This window comes from Propithecus coquereli, unplaced genomic scaffold (genome assembly GCF_000956105.1).
Source record: "Propithecus coquereli isolate 6110/MARCELLA unplaced genomic scaffold, Pcoq_1.0 Scaffold182, whole genome shotgun sequence".
In the NCBI taxonomy this organism is placed as follows: Eukaryota; Metazoa; Chordata; class Mammalia; order Primates; family Indriidae; genus Propithecus; species Propithecus coquereli.
In genome coordinates this window covers 1,173,808-1,190,304 of record NW_012142968.1, presented here as the reverse complement: position 1 = coordinate 1,190,304, position 16,497 = coordinate 1,173,808, and the positions used below count along the sequence as shown (strand labels likewise).

The 16,497-nt window shown below is 33.1% G+C and overlaps 1 protein-coding gene across 1 annotated transcript in view; it reads right to left on the bottom strand.

Moving 5' to 3' along the window:
* Window positions 1-16,497, bottom strand: part of RPS6KA6 (ribosomal protein S6 kinase, 90kDa, polypeptide 6) — a 142,356-nt gene that overhangs the window by 37,465 nt on the left and 88,394 nt on the right. The window contains 10 exon segments of the mRNA XM_012642678.1: window positions 1,028-1,189; window positions 6,438-6,596; window positions 7,711-7,800; window positions 8,285-8,407; window positions 9,190-9,320; window positions 9,951-10,053; window positions 10,796-10,854; window positions 11,668-11,756; window positions 11,957-12,027; window positions 14,355-14,503. Coding sequence (XP_012498132.1) covers window positions 1,028-1,189; window positions 6,438-6,596; window positions 7,711-7,800; window positions 8,285-8,407; window positions 9,190-9,320; window positions 9,951-10,053; window positions 10,796-10,854; window positions 11,668-11,756; window positions 11,957-12,027; window positions 14,355-14,503 — 1,136 coding nt within the window.

Here is a 16,497-nt window from a genome sequence, read left to right as displayed (position 1 = left end):
ATGTATTTTTAGTTGTCCGATTAATTTCTTTCTGTTTTTAGTAGAGACGGGGTCTCACTCTTGCTCAGGCTGGTTTCGAACTCCTGAGCTCAAAGAATCCGCCCGCCTCAGCCTCCCAGAGAGCTAGGATTACAGGCGTGAGCCACCACGCCCGGCCAGTTTTAGGTATTTTGATTTGTGTTGAACATGTGATAATTTACATCTGTTAGCATTATCCATAACATACATGAACAGTTCCTAACTTACAAACAAAACTTATAGAGAATTTATATGGCCAATGCCATCCCTTGATTTGTTTTTCACCAACCTTACTTTCACTACTATGGAAGTTGATACTGTCAAAGTACCCATTCCCATGGTCAGAACTGACTGCTGTAGCTTCCCAGATGTGAAATCTGTACCTCTGAGCCCCTCCGTCTCACCTTTCCTGGCTCTTCCTCCTAAGATATATGTATAAATGTTATTTGCCAAGAAAAATCCCTAATGCTGATTAAAAAAAAAACCAGTGAGGTTATTTTCTACAGGAATTAGAAGATCCTAAAGACAATAGGGGATGGCACTGCCCCATATGTTGCTATGTTTAATGCTAACTGATATAAATTATTTCATGTTCAGCACAAACTAAAACATCTGATAATCTATCCTAGCTTTGTTACTAAGTGAATGCTGGGTATTGAATAAGCCATTTAAGTAATTTGAGCCTCAGTTTCTTCCTGTAGAATATGTAATATATTGAAGTTGTAGCTGTCTTTACCCTACCTTCCAGTTCCAAAATGGTCATGTTCTCTATATAGTTCCATAGAAAAATAATAGTCTGATTATTACATTCAGGCTGGTTTTAGATGCCAGTTACTAGTCTGAATATATATTAGGGGTTATTAGAATTCACTGATTTAAAGAGCTTTATAGTTGGGAAAGGACAAGATAACTCAGCTTTTACCTACCTACCATAACATATACATGACATCATATACATTCAACTAAAGGAAAAGAGTGAAAGGAAAATACTGAAGTTTTTAAAGAATACCTCAGGTGCTACAAAGTTCGCAGTATAACATGGAGTTAAGAGAAGTCCATTTTCTCCTCGAAGTTGTTTTGCGAACCCAAAATCACAGATCCTAATTGAATCTGCATTGGCCAATTCATCCATATATAAAATATTACTAGGTTTAAGATCACGATGAACAACCTTGAACATAAAAGAAAAAAAAACATTAAATTTCTATAACTAAATATCTACAAAACAGTTTAAATATATTTCCATAAAAAGAAACTTTCCCAATTATAAGATTTTGAAAATTACATTTTATCCAACCTTAACAGCCAAAAATATACACAGGAAATTATCTCTATCAGATAGACACTCTAGTTTCTATTAAGCCACCAGTTTTGTTAACCACTTCCAATCTCAAAAATATCCAAACTCAATTCTCAGATCCACTTTTGGATATAATGGACTAAGACCCTACCCAACACCCACTTCCCTGCAGTAAACAATTATAAAACCTGGATATAATAAAAAAAAAATCAACTACCTGAAGGTACTGGAGAATAAACAGAAGCAGATAGATTCTGGTGAGAAGTACATACTTGGTTGAAGGAGGGAATAGAGGGAGCTATACAAGTAGGTTCCCATATCTGTGGCTTTTAACCTGAGGTTAAGTGCAGTTCCTATGGTACACAGTGGTGGTGAAGACACTTGTGGAAAAACCCACAGTCTTTCTGGCCTGGAGGACCACAAAAGAGATACTGGAAAATTGTGAATGATGAATGGAGGAAAAATATTGTAAAGGAAAGAGCCAGAACTGATCCTTGAATCAAAAATGTGTGGAAAAGGGTCAAAACAGTTCATATAAAGACAAATGATATGAACAATGATCAGAGCTCTGCCCAAAAAAAGTTTTCAGTTCAAGCCCAGCCAAGAAAGTTACCAACTTAAACAAAACAAACAATAATAACCATTGGAGAAAATTAATAGAATGCAAAAATCTCCAATATTTACTATCATAATGTTAAAAATATAATCCAAAATTATCTGATATACAAACAGCCAAGAAAACAGAACAGTTTCAAAAAAAATCAATAAATTCTGACTCTAAGATGAACCATGTTGGAACTAACAGACAAGGATTGTAAAGTGGCTATTACAACTATCCCCAATAACATAAAACCAAACATGCTTTCACTGCATGGCACTCTCAGCAAAAAAAAAAACGGGAAGTCTCAGGAAAAAATAGAAATAATGAAGAACAACCAAATGAGGCCGGGTGCAGTGGCTCATGCCTGTAATTCTAGCACCTTGGGAGGCTGAAGTAGGAGGATCACTTGAGGCCAGGAGTTCGAGACCAGCCTGAGCAATATAGTGAGGCCCCATCACCTCTACAAAAGATAGAAAAATTAGCTGGGCATGATGACATGCCTGTAGTCCCAGCTACTGCAGAAACTGATGCAGGAGGATAGCTTGAGCCCAGGAGTTTGAGCTTGTCACTGCACTCCAGCCCGGGCAACAGAGCGAGACTTTGTCTCAAAATAAAAGATGTAGAACCAGAAAAAATTCTGAAATTCCCTACGTGATGATTTTCCTGCTACAACTACCCACTTCATTTAATCTAGCCTTATCTTTTATCAGAGTTTACTACACTGAAAACACTTTAAGGACAAGAACCAAGTCTTACTCATATTTGATTCTGCAACACCTTTTACAATGGCTGGCATGTAGAAATGCTCAATATGTGTCTGCTATTAATTAATTCATGTAAGAACTGGAAGGTTTATAAAATAATAAAGAAGATATGCTTATTATTTTCCTCCTTTCAAAAATTTTGGTCTTGCTTTATTTTACAGAGTGTTGCTAGAGACAACCAAGAAATTAAATAATAGAACTATTCCTTTAGCACTACATAATTCATTTCAAAATACTGAAAATGTACTCCATTAAACCACACAAAAAATGAATACCACCTTATTTTTATTAATTATAAAAGATGCCCATGTGGACTTTACACAGTTTCAATTCTGAATTGTCACTTTTTAATTGTTTATTGTTAAGTGGGCACTATCCACTATTATGACTGATTTCAGTGTTAAAATTTTTAAATTATTTGCTACATTGTTTTCCTCGTACAGCTATATATAATAAAAGTTTAGTCTTTATTTCACCATATTACGGGGGTACAAATGTTTATGTTATATATATATCGCTTTTGCCCCACTCCAGAGCTTAAAGCATGTCCATCCCCAGATGATGTGCACCACACCTATTAGGTGTCAATATACCCATCCCCTCCTCCCCACTCCCACCTGCCCGACACCTGATGAATGTTACTACCATATGTGCACATAATACCAATTTGATGATGAGTACATATGGTGCTTGTTTTTCCATTCTTGTGATACTTCACTTAGTAGAATGGGCTCCAGCTCTGTCTAGAATATATAAGAGGTGCTAGATCACCACTGGTTTTTGTGGCTGAATAGAACTCCACATTTTATTAATCCACTCATATATTGATGGGCACTTGGGTTGTCTCCACATCTTTGCAACTGTGAATTGTGCTGCTATAAACATTCTAATGCAGATGTCTTTTTTAGAGAATGCTTTTTATTCCCTTTGGGTAGATGTCCAGTAACAGGATTGCTGAATCAAATGGTAGTTCTACTTTTCACTCTTTGAGGTATCTCCATATTACTTTCCACAAAGGTTGTACTAATTTGCAGTCCCGCCAGCAGTGTATGAGCATTTCAATCCCTCCGCATCCATGCCAACATTTATTGTTTTGGGACTTTTTGATAAAAGCTATTCTCACTAGAGTAAAGTGATATCTCATTGTGGTTTTGATTTGCATTTCCCTGATGATTAGAGATGTTGAGCATGTTTTCATATGTTTCTTGGCCATTAGTCTGTCTTCTTTTGAAATGTGGAGGAAATGGACAAATTCTTAGAAACACATAGCCTCCCTAGGCACAATCAGGAAGAAACAGAATTCCTGAACAGACTAATAACAAGGACTGAAATTGAAACAGCAATAAAAAACTTTCCTAGAAAGAAAAGTCCCTGGCCGGGTGGCTTCACAACAAATTTTTACCAGATGTACAAAGAAGAACTGGTACCTATCCTGAGAAATTATGCCACAACATCGAGAAGGAAGGAATCTTTCTCAACAAGTTTTATGAAGCCAACAGCACCCTGATACCAAAACCAGGAAAAGACACAACAAAAAGAAAAATTACAGACCAATATCCCTCATGAATATAGATGTAAAAATTCTCAACAAAATCCTAGCAAACCGAATTCAGGTGCTTATCAAAAAAATAATCCATCATGACCAAGTGGGCTTCATCCCAGAGATGTTGAGATGGTTCAACATATGCAAATCTATAAATGTAATTCACCACACAAATAGAAGTAAAAATAAAGACCATACGATCCTCTCAATAAACTCAGAAAAAGCATTCGACAAAATTCAGCAACCTTTTATGATAAGCACGCTTAACAAAATAGGCAAAGAAGGGAGTTACCCAAAAATGATACAAGCCACATATGACAAACCCACAGCCAACATCATACTGAATGGGGGAAAACTGAAAGCATTCCTGCTTAGAACTGGAACCAGACAAGGTTGCCCTCTATCACCCCTTCTATTCAACATAGTGCTGGAAGTCCTAGTCAGAGATCAGACAAAAGAAGGAAATCAAGGGCATCCAAATGGGAGCAGAAGAGGTCAAACTGTCGCTCTTGGCTGAAGGTATGATCTTATTATATCTAGAAAATGCCAAATATTCTGCTAAGAGACTACTGGAATTGATAAACAAATTCAATAAATCTCAGGTTACAAAATCAGTGTACAGAAATCAGTAGTATTCCTATATGCCAATAACAGTCAAACTGAGAACCAAATCAAAGACTCAATACCCTTCACAATAGCAACAAAGAAAAAAAAATCCTAGAAATATATTTAACTAAGGAGGTGAAAGACCTTTACAGGGAGAACTATAAAACACTGAGGAAGGAAACAGCAGAAGACATAAACTGGTGGAAAACCATATCATGTTAAGGGTCGGCAGAATCAACATTGTTAAAATGCCTATACTACCCAAAGTGATCTACAGATTCAATGCAATCCCTATTAAAATACCAACACCACTTTTCTCAGATCTAGAAAAAATAATTCTACTCTTCATATGGAACCAGACAAGACCCCATATAGCAAAAGCAATCTTATCAAAAAGAACAAATTGGGAGGCATCAATTTTCCATACTTCATGTTATACTACAAGGCTACAGTAACTAAAACAGCATGATATTGGCACAAGAACAGAGACACAGACCAATGGAACAGAACAGAGAACCCAGATATAAAACTATCCTCAGATATATAGCCATCCAATCTTTGACAAAGCAGACAAAACATACACTGGGGAAAAGAATCCTTATTCAGTAAATGGTGCTTGTAAATTGGATAGCCACATGTGGAAGGTTGAAATAGGATCCGCTCCTTTCACCTCTCACAAAAGTCAACTCATAGTGGATAATAGACTTAAACCTAAGATGTGAAACTGTAAGAATTCTAGAAGAAAATGTTGGAAATACTCTTATAGACATTGGCCTAGGCAAAGAATTTACGAAGAAGACCCCAAAGGCAATCACAGCAACAACAAAAATAAATAAATGGGACCTGATCAAATTAAAAAGCACAGCCAAGGAAACTATCGTGAGAGCAAACAGACAACCTACAGAATGGGAGAAAATACTTGCATGCTACATATCTGATAAAGGGCTGACAACTAGAATCTATATAGAACTCTGGAAAATCAGCAAGAAAAAAATCAAACGACCCCATTAAAAAGTGGGCAAAGGACATGAACAGAAAAGTTGACTTTTTTAGAACTCGATTCATTTGCCTTCTTTATCACGATACAGGAAGCAAAATAACAAGCCTGCCTCTCCACAATAAAATTTAATGTATTAACACATCAAGTGTTTAGAATATAAATTTCTTACTGTATTTAGGGAAAGAGTTGGCAAGGCTCAAGATATACAGTTCTATTTCTGACAGAATTTTATATGTTAGGTATTTTACAATTTGAATAATATTCACAATATGTCTGTAGTTAATTCTTTTATGTTTCACTTTTAAGTTTGATTAGGTTTAATAATTTCAAAGTCAAGTTTAGGTACATTTATAAAATTCACACAACTTTTAATATTAATATGCTATTAAATCAGGGCCAACAGGCAGAAAGAAGAGAATTAATAAAGCATTAGCCAATTTCCTGAATCCATAACCTTTGCTACATTATGAGTTTTATTAGGATAGTCTCTATAAAAATTTATGTGACAGAAAAAGCAGTTCATTTTAGGTAGCATCATGTCCTATATATAATTTTATAAAGATGTAGGTCCCAGAATTGCAAGGAACAATATAACTACAACTTACTCCTTGACAATGAAGATAGTCAACTGTCTTAGTTACTACATACAACACATCACTAGCCTCCCGTTCTGAGAAACATTTTTGTTTGAGAATACGATCAAGTAGTTCTCCTCCTTTCATCAAATCCGTAACAAGGTAAATGTATCTACCATCATCAAAGACCTAAAAAAGAATGCAGTTTTAAAATGTTATTATTTATAATTATAATTCTAAAATATTTAAATTGTATTTGCTTTTCTACTAAACCTCTAGTATTAAAAAAAAAAGACATTAATCCTTTATGGTTAACATAGTACCGGCTGTACTGAAGGTTGAATCAGCTAAACAACCTCCTACACAGTCCTATGAGACCATGTTAAACATATAATTTTATTAACTTTTCAAGTTGTAGGTTATAGGTCATCAAAGAATGTAAATGAAAAAACAGAACTCTGTGCCTCTCAAATGATATCTATCTCATTTTTTACTACATGATAGCTACTTCTCTAATAGTAAGCTTCCTTCTACAAGTAAATATATTATTTGTTTTTATACCCTTAGTACATTATCTGAAATAGTGTCTTAAATGTTTGTTGAATTAAAATAGTATATATAAGAGAATAAATAAAAAATATGCATACCCTTTTCACTCAGGGCATGTGAGATATACATCTATATATACAAATCTAAACTATTATTCAAAGATTACAAATCAAAATGCATATCATATCATCTGAAAAAAAACGGATCAAGATGATGACTGATTTTTCTGCTTCTCTAAAGAGGAAAGAACATTATCTTCTTATGTGAACAGTCAGCATTCAGGTACATCTATTAATATAAATTAGATATTCATTTTACAAAAATGATAGACTAATATCATTTCACTCAAAGAATAATGCCTAATGCTACAGTCAACTGCTGTAGAGTAAAGAAAGTAAAATCTTCAAGAATCTGGCAGATTCCTAATCTCATGCATCTTCTATATTTGTAGTACTACGGAATAATAAATTGTAAATGGTGCTACTTACAATGTTAAGTAACCAGTCATAATACACTAAACTAATCAGGACACTCTTATTTAGCAACCATCCTAGTTCATTTTTGATATTCTGTAAGAAGAGGAGGAGTGTAGAATCACAGGAAAAAAACTATGAAACTGGCAAATGTAAGGATTTTGCAATTTTGTGGCATGAAATCAAATATATCACAGATATACCAAATTTCAATAAGAAAAATAAAGTTCCAGATCATAACTTCATCAGCTTAGCTGAAACCTAGATTTTAAAATACCTACATCTTTTAAAGTGATAATATTGGGATGTTGTCCATAGCGCATCAAAATTTCAATTTCTTCTGAGGGGTCACGCTTACTTTTGTCAATGATCTAAGAAATAACAGAAAAATCTCAGAGGAAAAGAAATTATTGTGTCTAAAAATGAATGAAATATTTTCAATTTGGTTACATTTTTAAACAAATACTTCTTTTAACATTTAAAAATTTCCTATAACTGAAACTTAACAGAAAGAAAAAAGATAAACCAGTGTACTTTCTTTAACATTATATCCCAGTTCACTGAAACTACACTAAATGACAATGTGATTCATATGTGATTGTAATTGTCACAATTGCTCAATCTTCACATACTAGATTAAAATAAAATTATTCAAATACAAAAAGTCATTAAATATCTAATTCCTCCAAAATAAAGCCTTGAAAAAAACTCAAAGTGAAAATATTAAGTCTTAGAGCTCTCTCTCATCATCTTATCTTTCTTATCTTCATTTGTTCCACTGACAATGTCTGTCACTGAACTTATAATTTAAATTACATGCATAAAACAAACAAAAGTCAGGCTCAGAGACAATACCTTCACCGCAAATTCCATGTTCGTAGTTACATGTATGCATCGCTTACAAACAGAATAGGAGCCAACACCAATATCCTCTTTCAATTCATATACTTCACTAAATTGTGCCGCATTTCCATTTATCTGTTTTTTTAAAAACGTAAAATACTAAGGAGAATGAAACATTTTCACATTTTCTATCTTTTGCCCTAAATATACATTCATCTTAAATTTTAAAAGAAATCAAGAATAACTCATTCTAGAGAAGTTTTATCAATATTTATAAATTGCTTAAACATATTCTGAACCAATCCTAAATTGTAGGCTTTCTGGATCCCCAAAGCCAATACAATAAATCAATTAGCTTATACATGACCTTTATATTTTCTTCACAACAGACCACATAAATATATTTAAAGGTCACTACTGTCTGATCTTTTCCAAAATATACAGAGACATCTTTAACTCATGATTATACCAAGAGACAAAAAAAGGAGTTAAAAATCACTTTGTAAAAAACTATTAAAAATTCAGTGGCTGGGTACAGTGGCTCACACCTGTAATCCCAGAACTTTGTGAGGCCAAGGTGGGAGGATCACTTGAGGCCAAAAGTTTGAGAATAGCCTGGGCAACATAGCAAGATCTCATCTCTGCAAAACATAAAAAAGAAAAATTGGCCAGACGTGGTGGCATGCAGCTATAGTCTCAGCTACTGGTGAAGCTGAGGCAGGAGGATCACTTGAGCCCAGGAGTTTGAGATTGCAGTGAGCTCTGATTGTGCCACTGCACTCTAGCACAGGTTACAAAGTGAGACCCTGTCTCTAAAAAATAAAGAAAATAAAAATCCATTAGCAATAAATAATAGAAATAATTATCCCCAAACTGATATATCCCTAAACTGAATAATGTGATTAAGTGGAATTTACCTGAACGATTGGTAATACATTTGCACTTGTAATAGGAGTGATTTTATATTCTTCTGCAATAGAAGTTGCAACAAAGCTGAATCCTTTGAAGAGTTGATGAGCATTTGCACTGGCTGGCAAACCAGGAGAATCTAATGTTCAAATAATTAAATTTAATTAGAACTACACAGAATTCTATGATATAAGATGTCATAATTTTTTAAAATATAAAAGAAACCATTAAATGTCACCATCTGACATATTATATGTTTGATTTATTATATATTTTCTGTCTCCCACCACTCATATACATGTTCCATGTGGTCAGTAATTTTTATCTGTTCTGTTAACTGCTGTATCCTCGTTGCTTACTATGTAGCAGGCATTCAATATTTGTTGAATAAATGCATGAAACAGATGACACTAAAAGTAAACCACCTTAAATTCTAAACTGTAAGAGTCAGAGTAATATATTTCATGTTTAATCTCCTACCCCCTATTCTGTAAATCATCAGCATGTCAAAGGACTTATAAAACAAGAAAAAAAATAAAAACCTGCTACCCTTTTCCCTAGTCCCTGCTCTTCTGGCAAATATTTCCCATTTAAAGCCCCTACTTGACAGATGCCCAAATAATGTTGTACATAGAATCCATACTTACAGAAGAGCAAACCAATGCTCTGCAAACTTATCATTCTTTTAGTTTTTGACCTAAGAAGATAGTTTATTTTTTAACTATCTCCTGTAATAAAAGCCCTGATTTTACACATAAACATGCATTACCTTTAGGTGTTTTTGCAGTAAATTCAGGATCAAAACAAAAAGTATCATCTGGTTTTCCAGAAGCAGGTTTAAAAGGAGGTTGAACTTCTCTTTTATATAATTTCTAGAAGAAACAACAGGGTAACATAAAAACATATTAAGATTTTTAAAAATTATTATACTTTGTAAGGTAAAGCAGAATATTCACAGTCCTTATTAAAATACTCATAATTCCATAAAAGAAATTTCAACAGCCTTCAAATATCTGTTAATAAAATTATAAAATTTTGAGAGATGATGTCCAAAATCTATTAAGGCCACAAAACACAGCAGTGATGTCACAAGTTGCATTCACACAGGATAATGATGTTCAGTTCTGAGTATCAAAAACTGATTTGAATTCTCACTGATAATATAACCATACAGAATATATTACAATGTTGCCATGCAGAAGTAACTAATAATGCTCAAAATCAATAGACTATTTTCAAGAAATATATTTCAACTAAAATATTTTGTTTTCACGTAAAATACACATTAAATGTACTGTTTAGGGCTCCTATCATAGAGTGTAAAAATTTAGTCTCGTCTAACAATCTAACTTGCTAAAATTGATATGTTTTTGAAAAGCATAGAAAATATCTTATATGAAATTCTTCTTTGCTGGGAAACCCACTTTTTGAAAAGCTCATGGTCCTACACTGGGGAAAAATTAATAAGGACTTACATTAATTTTCATTCACTTAAATATGTAAACATTCCACTGACTTGTTATTTAAATTAAAAACAATGAACATATTTACTCTTCAGTTTTTTACTCATATTAATATAAAGTTATTCAATGACAAACTATATACTCAACTTACATTCCAATCAATATTTGCAAAAAAAAGATGTCTTTTGATTTCCTCAACACCTTCTGAACCTATAAAAATGGAAATAATTTTTTATTGGTATTATTTTTTTTTTAATCTTGCTCCCTGGCTTCCAGGCTATCTGTAAACAAAAGTATACATACTTCACAGATTCTTTGAAGTGAAAAGTTTATGTTTTCTTATCTGGCATTTTATTAATTTGTCCTTTCACTTTGCTATGTTAAAAAAAAAAAACCCTGATGTTCGTATTTAACTACAAAGGGTATCATGAAATACTAAAGTGTCTCCCAAATGAAATCAAAATAATGTTGAACATAACATTAAAATTTAAGTATATTTTCTTTTATTTATAACTTACATAATAACCTCACATTTATATGCCAAATTAGAAAGTACAAAGGAATAAAGTGACATTGAAATATTAACACGAGGACATAAATAGGATAATAGGATCATGTCTGAACCCAGGGAAAGGCTACCAGAAAGTGGTCAAAAAATAAGCAGTTATAGAAACGCAATATTTACTTTGAAGACTATTGGGATAGACAAAATAATTATATTCAAATATCTAAAAAGATTATCCATACAAGGGAAAGTGCTGTGAATTATTTAAAGAGAAGTGATCCATATTATATACATAACAATATATGTTGAACAAAAATTTTAATTAACTAGACTACTTCATTTTTAAATCATGGATATAACAGAGTTTACTATTTCCAGAATACAAACACAAAATGGAAAATTCCAGGTATAAACATATAGCAGCAGTAATAAACTTGAATTAGGCCAGAATACATAAAGATATAATTATCTTCCCAAAACATGTAGTACATTGGTATAAAAGCTAAGAAAATCAATACCCAATCTATTTGCTGGATTCCTTTTGAATAACATCCTTAGAAGACTTTGTGCTTCACCACTAAGAAACTGAGGCATTCCAAGTTTTGCTCTGGAAAAGAAGAGTTTAGAAAAATTTCACTTAAATCTAGCCACATTTCTAACAATGGCAAGTAATGTCCGCTATATGGTAGGAGAAGGGAAAGAGTGTGAAAAACGTTCTTTTGTGTCAATTTAAAATCACAATAAATTTCTCAAAATAAAAAGCAAAAGATTTTTTTCCCAAAAGGAAAAGATAGCATTTATACTTACTTTAATATCATATTCATAGTCTCATTTCTGTCTTTACCTTGAAATGGCAGAGTACCAGTAAGCATTTCAAACTAAAACAAACAAACAAAAAATTACCACATAGTCAATTTAGCACAAAACTTAGAATATATAATAAAATTATTTAGAAAAAAAATTGAGACTCCTACTGCATGATCATCAAATCATGCAGGATCTACATGATTGACAGTGGGTCAAAATTTGACCAGAAAACTAGGTCACTTCAGGACATATACTTCTGGTACCCCCAATGTATACATAGCTCAACGGATAGGCAAAAAATAAGCACAAAACCCTTTCAAATTCATACATGCCCAAGAAAGATTCAATCATTTTCATTCCCCCTATTCCTCCAAAATTAGGAATTAAAAAAAGAGCGGCAGAAGCAGAACACATGCACATTTGCCAATACCTTTAAAAAAGAAAAATATTGAGACAGTTGTACATAGCAGAAGGAAAACATTTTCCCAACGAGATTTGATTGCAATGCAGATAACTAGAACATAAAATGATGGTATAAAATAGGTCTAAAAATAAAGATCATAATAGCTCATTAAGGAGAAGTTTTCATGTTTCTCGTATTTAAATCTCCAACTCAATCTCAAAAGGGCTTTGGCCTCAGTCCTCTACTCATTTATCTGAACTCACAACCTAAGTTAGCTTATCCATTCAATTCTCTCCTGTATCCTGATGACTCCCAAATCTGCTGCTCCAGCCTTAATCTCTCTCAAGCTCCAGTTTTCCTTGAAGAATCTTTAGTGATGGTGCGCTACCAGAGACTAAAGGGGTAGAGGTAACAGTGGCAGGGAGTGAAAGAAGAGAAGGATACTGTATCGTAATCACACTTTCCCTCAAAGAAACTAAAAGTTGAGTACATATAGCAATATGGTCGTGAAATGATTCTTAGTCTCTCTCCACTGCCCCTCCTAATTTATCACCACCCAGGGGTTAGCCACTAACCTATAGTAACCAATGCTACCTGTTAAAAATAAATTCTTTGCCACTTCCAAAACCAGCTGTCCTCAGCTCTCTCTTTTCTACTAACCTGCCATTCTTTCAATAACCTAAAGTTTATAAAATTTTAGAAGTATCTTAATCTTTGACCCTTCCCTTCTGTTCTACCTGTGTCGTCATTTAATCTGTTACTAAAGTTAGTCACTTCTTCCTTTGTAATGTCTTTAAAGTTTCCTCTTTTTTACTCTATAATCTTACAACTGTTTTGTAAGGAGTCATTTTTGGTCTTCCTGATTCTAGTTTCTTCTATTTTCAATCCATTTATATAATGCTGCCAAGGCTAATCTTCCTAAACTACAATTTTTAATTGCCATCCTGTTTAAGAATCTGCAATAGCTTCATACTGCCCAGAGAATTACATGCAAATGCTTATAGGTTTATAGGTTCACTTCCTCCACCTTTACGCTCATTCTCCACTACTCTAGACAAACTGGTTCTCCAAGTCTTTGCTAATATAATCACAATACTCTCCTTCTTGACATGAAACTATTTAAATTTTATCCATCCTTCAGGGCTTGGTTTAAGTTCTGACTCCTCCAGTTTTCCTACATCAACTTCTATATTAAGTCTTCTCTGAACTCCTAAGCTGCTGCTTGACAGTTTATTAAGCTACTCCAATTGTTTCCCCGACCAGGCTGTATGCCTTCTTGGGTCTTGGAAAATGCCGAATAGTGTACTTTGAATCAGTTCCCATCCCACAGCCCTGCACAAATGTCAGGTTTATAATAGGAACTTAATATACTGATGTGCCATTCAGTGATAAATGGGCAAAATGAATCAGACCTCAAAAGCAAATTACATCTGATTCAATAGCTATTCATCTATCATCCTACTGACTATTGCAAATGCTATGCTTTAATTTCATACCAAATTAGTCAGTCTGTATTAAGCATCTACTATATACTCACTATGCTAGGTACTGTGGGAAATGAAAAGTAGTATAAAACATGATTCCCCTCCTCAGGAGGATTATAATCTTTCTAGGGCATGTTTGAATTATCTGACAATAAGACATAATCTGGTAAGATGCTAAGTTACGTGGTATCTAATTAAAATACCATATAACTGCTAAACTCAGCATTCTGAAATCTAAAATCTGACAGACCTTTTTCTAAGTTTCAAATGTGAATATTTTATATAACAATGCTGGACTTTACATTTTCACTAGCAATTTTAAAAGAAATCAGAAAACCAAAACCCTAATTCTCATTGTATAGCAGCTAGCCAATCACAAGTTTTTAAATGTTAACCATGAATTTTCAGAATCCATTTCTTACCTAACTCATCCCCAAATTTAAATTAAAATAAAATTCTAGGATTAGTAATATCATATATTGGCATAAATAAGAAAAATAATGCTACTTACCATAAGTACACCATATGACCACCAGTCAGCACTCTGAGAATGGCCTCTCCTATTTACTACTTCAGGAGCCATATATTCTACTGTACCACAAAATGAGTAGGCCTTTTTTTCTTGATCTACTGACTCCTTGCTGAGTCCAAAATCTACAACAGTATCACAAAAAATATATCTGAAAAACTTCAGAAAATAGAAAACACCAAAAAAACCCAAAATGATGTATTAAACATTAAAACTATTTATGGATGGCCTACAATTATTCTTAAGAAAACCCGTGTGAGACCAATAATGGAAAGCAGTCTGTATTTCATAATGATACTCTTTAAGAGCATTTAAAGATTGCTCAGTTAAATCTTATCCTCTAAATACATGCTTTCAGATCTGTATTAGAATATCATGCAACAATTTTGATAGAACAACAATTAAATCGAAGTTGTAATACTGATCTAAGTTTTAAAATAGACTATGACAAATCAAAGATAGCACCTTATATTTTTAAAAAATATTAAAAAAGCAAAGTTTTCTTTGGGTTTGGTGAGCTTCCATTTTTGTTCAAAGCCTTCAACAGCTAAAGGTATCGATATATGGGGGGGGACCAAGGGCAACATACATAACCTAAACATCTGTACCCCCATAATATGCTGAAATAAAAGAAAAAGAAAATAAATAAATAAATAAATAAAACCTAATTCAATTTAAAAAAAATCAATCTTATTTCTATGTAGTACCAATGAACTGGAAGAGAAAATTTAAAAAGTACATTTATAATACCACCCAAAAAACCAAAACATGAAATCCACATTTATAAATATATAATCACAAGTATAAATATGCGAAATGTATGCAAGACTTAAATGTTGAAAACTAGAAATGTTGATGAAAGAAATCAAAGTAGATCTAAATAAAAGGAGAGATATACTGTGTTCATGGACTGGAAGATTCAATGTTGTTAAGATGTCAATTCTCCCAAAACTGAAATATAGATTCAATGAAATGTCAATAAAAATCCCAGCAAGATTTTTTTTTTGTAAAAATCAACAAGCTGATTCTAAAATTTGTATAAAAAGGAAAAGAAAATAGAATAAGCAAAACAATTTTGAAAAAGAAGAAAAAAAGTTGAATGACTTACACTACCTGACTTCAAGACTCACTATAAAGCTATAATAATCAAGATAGTGGGGTACTGCAGAAAGGCTAGACATATGTATCAATGGTACAGAACAGTATCCAATAATAAATAGACTGACATACATAGTTATTTCTCCTATAATGCTTATTTTGAATATGTAAATTTGTTCCAATGCAATTGATATATTAGCAAACAATTTGAGCATTACAGGAATTTCAAGTTGGCCTATATGCGATTTTATCTGCAAGAAACACACAGGGAACAGAGAAAACTGCACCCAGCTGAGCTTAGTCAAGTAGAAATGCATAAAAAGCACACATGCACATACCTCAAATATCTACCAGCTACTTCAGTTCATTGTGTTTGTTACGAGCCATTCCTGTCCACCTCCAGTGCTACAACATTCCTTCCAATTTGAGATACCCTACCTTCCACTACTTAATTATAATTTACAAACTGTAACTTCTCTGACACCCACTGCAACAAGCAAACTTCAGGTCTTTTTCAAGGTAAGGTAGCACAATTCTTGTAGTCTTTATATATTTATCATTTATAACATGTAAAACAGGGCTACCATTTTTACTAGCTTTCTTTTTCTAGTGTGTCGCTTACTAAACATTTTAATGTTACACACATTACCCCATTTTGCAGATAAGCCCTGTGCTTTTTACTATGATATTTTGTATAGTGTAGTGATTAAGATCATATATGTCACATTATAACAGAACTGGCTGTGTACTATCAATTGATTTCTGACAAAGGTACAAAAGCAATTTCGTGAAGAAAGGACAGTCTTTTCAACAAATGGTGCCAGAACAAATAAGGTATCAATACAGAAAAGTCTATCCTCATACCATAAGCAAGCATTAACTCAAAATGGATCCCAAACCAACATGTAAAATCTAAAACTATAAAACTTACAAAAGAAAACACAGGAGAAAATCTTTGTGATCCTTTGTTAGGTAAGGATTTCTTAGGTATATCAAAAATATAATCCACTCATGTATTGATGGACAC